Source organism: Mustela lutreola, chromosome X, assembly GCF_030435805.1.
Source record: "Mustela lutreola isolate mMusLut2 chromosome X, mMusLut2.pri, whole genome shotgun sequence".
Taxonomy (NCBI): Eukaryota; Metazoa; Chordata; class Mammalia; order Carnivora; family Mustelidae; genus Mustela; species Mustela lutreola.
Window position 1 is genome coordinate 86,492,237 of NC_081308.1, and position 10,351 is coordinate 86,502,587.

General features: G+C 46.0%; 1 protein-coding gene across 3 annotated transcripts; it reads right to left on the reverse strand.

The window, feature by feature from the left end:
• Positions 1-3,712: 3,712 nt before the first annotated feature.
• Positions 3,713-8,238, reverse strand: ARMCX2 (armadillo repeat containing X-linked 2). Of its 3 annotated transcripts, none has more exons than XM_059158007.1 (4): positions 8,108-8,238; positions 6,825-6,888; positions 6,428-6,500; positions 3,713-6,090 (listed from the first exon to the last, which is right to left on the reverse strand). In XM_059158007.1, exon 4 carries the CDS (start codon positions 5,959-5,961, stop codon positions 4,129-4,131), a length of 1,833 nt encoding a protein of 610 aa, XP_059013990.1. In that variant the 5' UTR covers positions 5,962-6,090; positions 6,428-6,500; positions 6,825-6,888; positions 8,108-8,238; the 3' UTR covers positions 3,713-4,128. The 3 variants fall into 3 exon arrangements, with proteins under 3 accessions (XP_059013990.1, XP_059013991.1, XP_059013992.1); XM_059158008.1 differs by having other exon boundaries at positions 6,424-6,500; XM_059158009.1 differs by lacking the exon at positions 6,428-6,500.
• Positions 8,239-10,351: the final 2,113 nt, after the last annotated feature.

The window sequence follows — 10,351 nt, forward strand, 5'->3', positions numbered from 1 at the left end:
GCTTTGTGCACACTTCCTATTTTATCACACAGAATATTAAAAAAGCATGCAGTGGGGCACCTGGGTGACTCAGTCATTAAGCATCAGGTCACGATCCCAGGATCCCAGAATGGAGCCCCACATCGGGCTCCCTGCTCAGCTGGAAGCCTGCTTCTCCCTCTCCCACTCCCCCTTCTTGTGTTCCCTCTCTCGCTGTCTCTCTCTCTAATAAATAAATAAAAATCTGTGAAAAAAAAAAGCATGCACTCAAGAATTGCGATTTAATAAAAACAATAATTTTATTATAAATAATGACTCTTTTCATGACATTTTTAAATGAATCTAGATTTAAATTTCTTTTTGCATGTGTGGCTGTAAAAAATGTCAATCACTTCTAGTACAGTTTGGCTAAGCTAAGGTTCCAGCAGTTTCACCCATCGTGACTTTTGCAGCATTAACGTAAATGTCAACCTAGTGAAAAATAGCAAATACCATGTTAAATTGTCTTGAAAATAATTTTGACCTTACCTTTCCAGGGATCTGCAATGGTTTGTGAATATGCTGAGAACCTCTGATGTATGATATGATTCTGATTCTGTGTAAGGAATACACAGAGATGATATGAACATCTGAAAGAATTTACCTGACTTTCAGTTGCAGGAGCCTTTTTTAGACTGATGCCACACTCTTATATATGGTGAAAGTTTTGTCATGCCAACAAAATAGAAGCACATTGCAAATTTTAATAGTTGCATAACATATTACTGTGTGGACATACTGCCTATTGTTTAGTCAGTTCCACAGTGTTAAACATTTAAGTTACTTCTAATTCCCCACCCCCCCTTAGAAACAGTGCTGAAATGAACATCCCTTGTGTATTTCTCTGTGTAAAATTATTTGATTATTTCCTTAGGAAAAAATCCTACAAGTGGAATGCTTGTCTGAAAGTAAGTACATCTTTATAGCTTCTTTTTCCTTTTTTTTGGTTTGATTTCAAGTTTTTATTTAGATTCTAGTTAGTTAGCATATATGGTAAATTGGTTTTAGGTGTAGGATTTAGTGATTCATCACTTATACATAACACCCAGTGCTAAACACAAAACATGCTCTCCCATTTAGCCCATCCCCTGCCACCCTCCTCTATCAACCCTCAGGTTTGTTCTTTATTATTAAGAACCTTTTTTATGGTTTGCCTCTTTTTCTCCCCCTATGTTCATCTGGTTTGTTTCTTAAATTCCACATATGAGTGAAATCATATGGTATTTGTCTTTCTCTGACTGACCTATTTAATTTAGCATAATATGGTCTAGCTCCATCCACATCATTGCAAATGACAAGATTTCGTGCTTTTTGATGGTTAAGTAATATTATACGTGTGTGTGTATATATACAATATATATGTGTATTATATATATGTCAACATATATATGTGTATATATATATACACACACACATATGATCACTGATCTTGATCAGTGTTGATGTATATATATATATATATATACATCTTGATCAGTGTGTGTGTGTGTGTGTGTGTGTGTATATATATATACACTGTATATATATATATATACACTTTCTTCTTTATCCATTCATCAGTGTTGATGGACATTTGGGCTCTTTCCATAGTTAGCTATTGTAGATAATGCTGCTACAAACATCAGGGTTCATGTAACCCTTCAGATCAGTATTTTTGTATTCTTTCGGTAAGAATACAAATAAATAAATACATGTTTATTTATTTGTTTAGTCAGTTCCACAGTGTTAGACATTTTTATTTGTAGTTTTTATTTGTATTTCCTTGATGATAAATGATGTTGAGCATCTTTTCATATGTGTTTGGCCATCTGGATGTCTTCTTTGAAAAAAATGTCTATTGATGTCTTCTGCCTATTTCTTAACTGGGCTATTCATTTTGGGGGTGTTAAGTTTGATAGGTGCTTTACTAACCCTTTATCAGGTATGTCATTTGCAAATATCTTCTCCCATTCCATAGGTTGTCCTTCAGTTTTGTTGATTGTTTCCTTATCTTGACAAAGTCCCAGTAGTTCATTTTTGCTTTTGTTTCCCTTGCCTCCTGAGATATGTCTAGTAAGGAGTTGCTGTGGCCCAGGTCAAAGAGATTGCTGCCTGTTTTCTCCTAACATCTTTCTAGCTTCTTATGCAGATTACCAAATTGCCTTCCAGATAAATTGTACCAATATATAATACCCATCTGTCCCTTTTCTATGTAACCCCCTCCCAGGAGTCTTTATCTCTATCCTTGCCTCATGTCACCATACACTTGCATAAGAATGATTGTTCTGTAAGGGGTGTCAGGAAAGCAGGCTGGGTTTGAAGAATCTCTGGGACCTTCCCCATTTTCTACTTTCATTGCTTTGGTGGGTCAGGGAGGAGAACAAAGAAGATGCATCTGCTCTTATATGAATTTAAGGGTGAGGGTGGGCTTCCCATAAAAGCTTCACCACTCCCCCTCTTCTAAGAGAAGACAGAGCTAGATCTCTAACCCTAGGGAAAAAACTACTCTTTGCACTGAATTATTCTCTGTCACAATGCTTTGTCTCATCATTAGAAATGATAACTCATTTTGGCACTTCATGGTCACCAGAACTTCCCAAGAAAGAGGGCTTTCTTTGTTAAGACCTGCACCAGCTCGTACAGTTCTCCATCTTTGTCAACCTACAGCCAAGTCAGGCAGCAGAGCTTGGTCTTTTTCTTTTTTTTTGGTAAGCATCTGTTTTTCCCACCATTCCTTGACAATTCTTATAAGGTGGTGACTATCATCTTATTTCATCCTTTACCATCTCATTTTTGGTTTATCATAACTTTTTTTTTCAAATTTATTTTTATCATAACAGTATTCATTGTTTTTTCACCACACCCAGTGCTCCATGCAATCCGTGCCCTCTCTAATACCAACCACCTGGTTCCCCCAACCTCCCATCCCTGCCCCTTCAAAACCCTCAGATTGTTTTTCAGAGTCCATAGTCTCTCATGGTTCACCTCCCCTTCCAATTTCCCTCAGCTCCCTTCTCCTCTCATAACTTTTAACAACATTCTCATTCCACTCTTTTTAAAAAAGGTTTTATTTATTTATGAGAGAGAGCATGAGTGGAGGGTGAGGGCGGGGTGGGGTGTGGGATAAGCAGGCTCCCCACTGAGCAAGGAGCCCAATTCGATTAGGGGCTCAATCCCAGGATCCTGGGATCATGACCTGAGCTGAAGGCAGATGCTTAACCGAGTCAACCAGGTGCCCCTCATTTCCAGTCTTGATGCCTAACCTCCTCCCAGCTCCAATCCATTTTGCACACTGCCACCAGATTATTTTTCCCTTTGTCAAAAATGTCTAGTAACTCCCAGGATATGACAGGGTATTTCAATCTCAGTAGGGGTTTGGGATCTCCCCCACCGCCGATTTCCTCACCCTTGATTTCCACCCTTTTCTCTCATCACTTCTTTTCCCACAGCTTCCATTTCAGGCAAATTGGTTACCTTCTTATCATAGGAACAGATTCCCCACCTCACGACTATCTTCAAACTATTTTCCTCACCTGAAATGCTTTTCTGTGTTTTCTCATGCTGTCCTTTCAGAGCCCAGCTTAAAGCTTTCTAGCAACTTCGTCATTTAACCAGACAGCACATATCTGACTATGAACATTGCCCAGGTGCTATTAGTCATCCTTTTGCATTTATGTGCCTTATCTCACCAGCTAGATTTAAAAACATGAGAACATTTTTTTGGTCAGTCAAAACATACAACTTTATTGATGATACACAAATAAAGTCTTTGGTGGATAAATTCAAGTCAAAACAAATGACAGAAGTGTAGGCTATTTATGATGGACAGGTTCACTGTCAACTCACATAGAGGAACCAGTAAAAATATTTCCATTCAAGCAGCACGATTAAAGTCACAAATGCGTTTTCAGTACAAGAGGACTATTTATTTGGTATTCATAAAATGATTCAGCTTCAAGCTGGAGACTGTCACAGATAACATCATTCTGGATGATACATTATTCAAAACTGGCAGCTGAAAGGATCCCTTTAGTACATGGACAAGTGGAAAAGCAATAACTTTCAATTTTCATTGCTTCCAGACTGGAAAATCAAGAAATTTCTTCAAGTCTTTTGAGAGCACATAGCCAATCAGAATTTGTCCACTAGTTTTATAACTTTCACTTTCACCAAGAGGTCATGGTGATCGGCTAAGGCTCGAATTTTCTTAACGCACACTCCAGATGTAGTGCATAAGTAAAAAAGGGAACCTTTATTGAATTCTCTGTAGTTGAATACTTCTGCTCTGAGATTGTCATAGATGATCTCAAACAGAGTAAGGGCATTAATAAGAATTTCTGATTCCACATAAGAATTATAAAGGGAACTAAAGGATGATGGCACTTGGGTGCTAAGCAGTTTTTTTAACATATCTGGATTTTCAGCAAAATTTGAAAGTATTTTCAAAATCTCAACCTTGATTTTTCCACCTCCCTGAGATAACAAACGGAAAAAGTTTGCAATGGAGTTGACAAGCAGGTGCTGGTAGTCATTGGTAATTGTCATGTTTGTTAAAAATTTTAGTCCGACTACCTGTACTGCTGAGTTCAAGTTAGAGGCCATGATATCATCCATTACTTTATTCATGTATACCTGAAGTCGGCCCTGATTTTCATAGTTCTCACTCAGGTTATTCATGGCCATTAAGGCTTTTTCCTTAATGTGGGGATCGGTTTTGTTGATCATGTTTGCAATAATTGGGAGGCCTCCCAATTTGCGAATTGTGTCTTGGTTGCATGAATAATTGGCATTGTTGCTCAGAGTGAGCAAAGCTACCTGTTGGATGAAAGGATCATCAGATTTCTGAAGCAAAGCAAGGACTTTCCTGAGGTCTCGGACACCCAGAATCTCATCTATTTCATAAGGAAAGGGGCGCTTCTGCATGGGAACAGGTCTCCTCCCCCCTCTCCCTCTCTGCTGGGTTTCAGGCTCAGAGTCTGACTCGGACTCTGTGTCAGTCCACCCGGACTCCCCTTCCTCAGAATCAGGGACCTCTGCCAGGAAAGCCTGTCCCCCGTTAGCGGAGGCTGCAGCAGCTGCCGCAGCCCCATCCCCAGGGCGGAAACCCAGCCCCAGTTCATCTACTTCCACCTTGTTTTTCTTGCCCTTGCCCTTGCCCCCAGTCCGAGACCTGGTTGCCTTGGCTCCACCTTTGGGTACAGCTCCAGCCACTGACCCGGCCTTCGGTATAGCGCCGGTATGAGCCCCAGGCGTTGCTTTCTTGGAGGATGCTGCTGTTCTGGGGTATCCTGAAGTCCCAGGAGCCTCCGCAGCCCCAGTAGGCACTGTTGCCCCAGAAGGCACTGTTGCGGCAGGAGGCATTGTGGGTACAGGAGCCTCCGCAGCCTCTGTAGATGCTGCTGCCTCGGTAGGGGCTGGCGCCCTGGGAGGCACCATGGGCACCCCGGCAGCCTCTGCTGTGCCAGGGGCTTCTGGCGAATTGGGAGCCCTTGCCACTGTGGGGGCTTCTGCAGCCACGGAAGCCTCTGCCTCCCCGGGGGGTGGTGCCATTGAGGAAGGCGCTGTGGCCCTTGCTACTGGTTCAGCCTTAGATCCAACCCCTGCCCCTTCTGCCTCCTGGACCTGATTTCCTGCCCCACTCTGAGCCTCAGCGCTGGCTGCAGCTGGGGCCACTGCCTCATCTCCAGCTGCTTCCAGAGCAGAGGCTTCATCCTGGGCCCTGTCCTCTGTCCGAGTGCGGACTGGGGTTGGAGGACCGAATCCAGGCCCAAGGTCAATTGTGAATCCAGCCCTTGGTCCGGCTCTAGCCCTGGCTCCATTCCCAGCCACAGCCCTTGTCCTGGGTTTGGCCATTCTCTTCTTTGTCTGGTTTCTTCCCCTGGCATATTTGTAGACACAGTACCAGGCACTAGCCCCAATCACTATCCCGGCGGCGACACAGCCAGCATCTCGAACTCGGCTCATGGTGCAGCTGGAGTAATTCTCTGATCCAGGGTGTGGACCTGGCTTTCCTAAATGGGATGTGTGCACGTCTGGGCGAGGCACTTCCGCTCAGGCTCACAGGTTTTCCACAGGCTACAAGCAGAGCAGGACCTGGGACAAAGGACAGAAATGAAACTTAAGGTTCTGGCTCACTCTGTGCTTAACCAGGCCTACACAGAGGAGCGTTTGGAAACATAATGCTTGGTGCGTGGGCTAGTACCCAGACACAGGACCCAGGTTGTCTAAGGTTTCCTACATCTTCATCCCTAGCTGGCCCTACCCAATGCCAACACACTATTTCCCAGCACCTAAATGGGGGATGAGAGGCAGTATGGACACTAGGAAAGCTGGTGGAGAGCAGAACAACAGTAAAGACCCCAGATGCTGCTCTGATTCCCCCCTCAGTCATGCCCAAGGATTCCCAGATGGTGCTCATGCACATACCAACCTGCTGGGAACACGGGCAGTTTACTTTTTTCCACCAAGCTTGTACTTGTGCAGGGCCTCAAATTCAGGCAGACCTGCAGAGAGAGAGCCCAGAAAGGGTGTTTTGGGGTCGTTGGTAGATGGAATCCGTTTCCTATGCCGATTTGAATCCTTGTGGGTGAAGTTTTCCGTCTCAGGGATACTCTTCCCCTCTTTAACCCTTCCTCATCAAACCATTAATTAAGAAGGCAGATGCCACACCTCTTTCTCTGCACCAAAAAAAGGCAGGCCAAAGGCAAGGGTGTCTCCCTACAGAGGGAGGAGATGGGGGAAGAGAAGCCTCTGGCCCCAGGCTCTGCTCCGGTTTCCGCCATATCCACACCAGGGGTTCCCAGACAATTCCCACTCTCCACACTGACCTCCAGGGATTCAGGCCTGTTTCCTCTTCGTTCAGTTCAGTGAAAGCTTCATCCTAAGGACAGACTGAAGGGCAGAAATACAGACACCAGAGGTTGGAGACTGAGCCTGGTGTTTGGAGACCCAGGCCACAAGTCCCTATAATTGCCTTCTAGCATTCGCGTAGCGTAGAATGACAACCTCTCAATTCCCTCAACTCTTCTTACCCCTCCCATCCCACACCATCTCCCCCCTCCTGCGCAGACTCCCCAGGCACTCAACCACTCCTTCCTTTTGCCCCGCCCCACCCGTCCGCCATTTCTCCAGGACACACAGCCACACCCCTTCTCCTGCACCCAAGCGGGAGGGGGCGGGGCGAGGGTGCAGCAAAAACTGGATGGGACGCGGGTGAGGGATTACTGCCAAACAATCTAGTGTCTTCCTCCCAGGATCACCCGTCCTTCAGTCCCCAGCCCCCCGACGTAGCATAAGCCTGCAGATCAGAGGCCCCGATGTCTGACCTTTCGGTTTGAGGGTCGTGATTTTCCACTGTTTCTCCGTTCTGGGCTCCGCCTCCCACCCCCCACCCAAATCCCCTAATAACCGCTAAGCCTCCCTCCAGCGTACCAGAACTCCCTTTCCAGGACTCAATAAACAGGGGTGAAGGGCTGTGTGGGTTGGAGGTGTCTGGAAAGCAGTCTGGGAGTTAACACAGCGGTTTAATACCAGATTCTCTCAGGGTCCCCCCCTTCCCGTGAAGTCCAGACAGCGCCAAACCCGCCATCTCCCCTACAGACGCTGGCACACCCATTTTCCAGCACCCCCAAAGGACCGGGGGCCGGCGGGGGGGCGGGGGAGGGGAAAGTGGAAGGCGTAGTCGGGGGAGGTATCTGCAAAGTGAGGGTGAGAGTGAACGGGCCAGGCCGGCTTGTTTCCAATTGCGTCCCCTCCGGTCACCCTTGCCCAACAACCACCCCGCTGGCCTTATATGCGCTGCCACGTTTATTTCTCTCCCTCCTCCTCTCAAAACAGGACGGGATGTGGGGGTGCGGGGCCGAAGTGTCAAACACAAAACCAGAAAACATTGACTGGGAGAGGAAGTAAGCGGATTCTCCGCAAGTATATCAGTCTTTAGGTTCTCCCCTCCCCCTCTCCCCGCCGCCCACCAAAATGAGCTGCGACTGAGCGCGGGGATCGGGAAAGCCGGCCAGGAGCGAGCGAGGTAGAGGCACCCGCGGCCTCAGACGCCCGCCTCTCTGAGCTACCCCTTTCAGGAGTGCCAGGCTATGCCCACCCTCACACCCACCTGCCCGGATCTGGGGGAATTTTCTCCTCCTCCTCCTCGCCTGGGTTAAACGCACGGCAGTGCGCGGCGCAAGAGAGTTGGTACCCAGAGGAGGACGGAGGACGGCCGTCAGGGCTTTAAGTACCTTTGCCCACGTCAGCTCCTGGTCACGTGAGGGCTGCATCGCCAGTAAGCGTGGGTCCCCAATTTCCACTCCTACCGAGAGCATGAGCCCCCTCCTTTAGCCCCCCTCCTACCTCACCCTACCACATCAGGTCCTGTCACTCTCTCTCTCTCTCTCTCTCTCTTTTTTTTTTGTCTTCGTAGTCCCGGAGGCCAAAAGTAGCCCCTTCTCCCTGTGTTAGAATTTGCCTTTTTCTAGATACAGGGGATGGATGCATCTTCTCGGAGCGCTACTGGCAAAATTTACTTGTGTGTGTTGTGTGTTGGGGAATTGTTTCATTCCTTCGTAGGCAACTGGACACTCTCTCCTCGCTCCACTTTCAATCCTCCAGCCACTGGTGCCACCGTTTCCCTTGCAGTCAGGCGCCTGTTCCAGTATAAGTAAGAGGCAGAGTGTCAGAAAGGAGACAAGGAATGGGAATGGGGTCTGTATTTCTGTAACATTCCTCCGATTTGTTTTTAAAGCGATCACCACCTTTTATTAATACAGTAAGAAAATACCACAGTGTGGGAAGCAGCAACAAAAAAAGAGCTGCATGATTTATAGAGATTTCCAACTAATATTTGAAGGCACCATTAATTTTGGTTAATTTTTACCACACAGAAAATGAATTCTATTGACCACATAGGAAATAGTTTTCAAAACATGTTAAGGGATTTGAACATCTAAAAATGGAATTTTCCCCAACTAGGTAAGCATGTTTTAATGTGATCTGTAAATTGATCCATGGCGAGATGTTAGGTTGTCCAGTCTTATTTATTTTGGACAAATAATATCCTACTTTTTCTCCTTCTGGGACAGCTTTTCAGTTGGATAAATAAATGATCCTGTCTTGTTCTGTTAGAGAAACATTTATTTAATGTTCCCAAACCATTGCTGACTGCTGTGTGAACCTCCTGTAATTTGATGGCTGTAACCATGACAGTTTTGAACACCTGTCCCAGGATTAGGTTCCACTTTCATGATTCAGCTCTGGGCAAAAGGAAGAGCTGTTAGGCTGAGGAAAGGACAAAGTGAGGGATGCAGAAATGGCCAAATTCCCCCTATTTTGTTAAGCGTGGGGGAAGGTGCTGACCCTCTACCTCATCTCATATTCCTGAGCCTTCATTCCCTGCATTCAGCCACTTGACTCTATCTCTGGCTCTAAAAGTACACAGGGACTGGTGACCAAGGTGGTAAATACCACCTTTACTCAGGGGACCAACTTGAGTAACTGTCTTTGGCTTCTTCCCTTTCTCCCTCCCTCCCCCAAATTCCCACAGGCTTAACTCAGGGATGCCTAGGAGGGACTGCTGCTCCCACAGAGCCCCTGCAGCTGTGGGTTCCCATGAAGAAGAAGTGATTGCTGGCTGGCAGACGCACCCAGATCAGCCTACTCTGCCCTCTCTCCTGGTGCCTTAGTTAACAGGGCTCCTTAACACTGCTGCTACCACCTGGCTGGAGGGGTGCAGCCAGCTGGGCCTCTTACCTCTGGCCTCCTTGCCACAGGACACCCAGGGAGAACCTGGTCTTGCTGCAGGGTCACTGTCTGCAGCCCACACCCACTTTGCTGCCCCCTCAGCCAAATGTGTGCCAGGACCGCAGGGAGTCTCCCCACTGACCATACCGATTAACCTAGAGTGGGGTTTTTCAACTGACCACTTCTGTGCTGTACCTGAAATTGTACACAAGGTTTTGTTTGTGAATGTATGTGTGGTTAAGTGCATTTTTGGGGGGGGGGTACAGGTCACTCATCAGTTTCTGAAAGGGGCTTTGCTCCCCTAAATATTAAGAACTGGTACAATGGCCTAGAGAGTGTTACATATAATAATCCAGATTCGGGAACTCTTGTTTTTTTCTTTTCTGGTGAAAAAAGGTAACATATTAATGGTTAAAAATATTCAGAATAATAAAGAAACATATGAAGAATACAGAGAAAGAGCTCTGCAATATCGTTTCTGTTCTCAGCCACTGCTAACAATTTCTATTGTCCTTTTTATGCACATAACAGTAGGTGCATTTGTGGTTATTAATCAAGTTCCAAATTGAGCAACAGTAAACACATAATAAGCATTTGGAATTTGTATTGTAATTGTAGTAAG

Coding starts and splice junctions, on each gene's coding strand:
- ARMCX2 (XM_059158009.1), bottom strand. CDS start 5,961: ATGAGCCGAGTTCGAGATGCTGGCTGTGTCGCCGCCGGGATAGTGATT.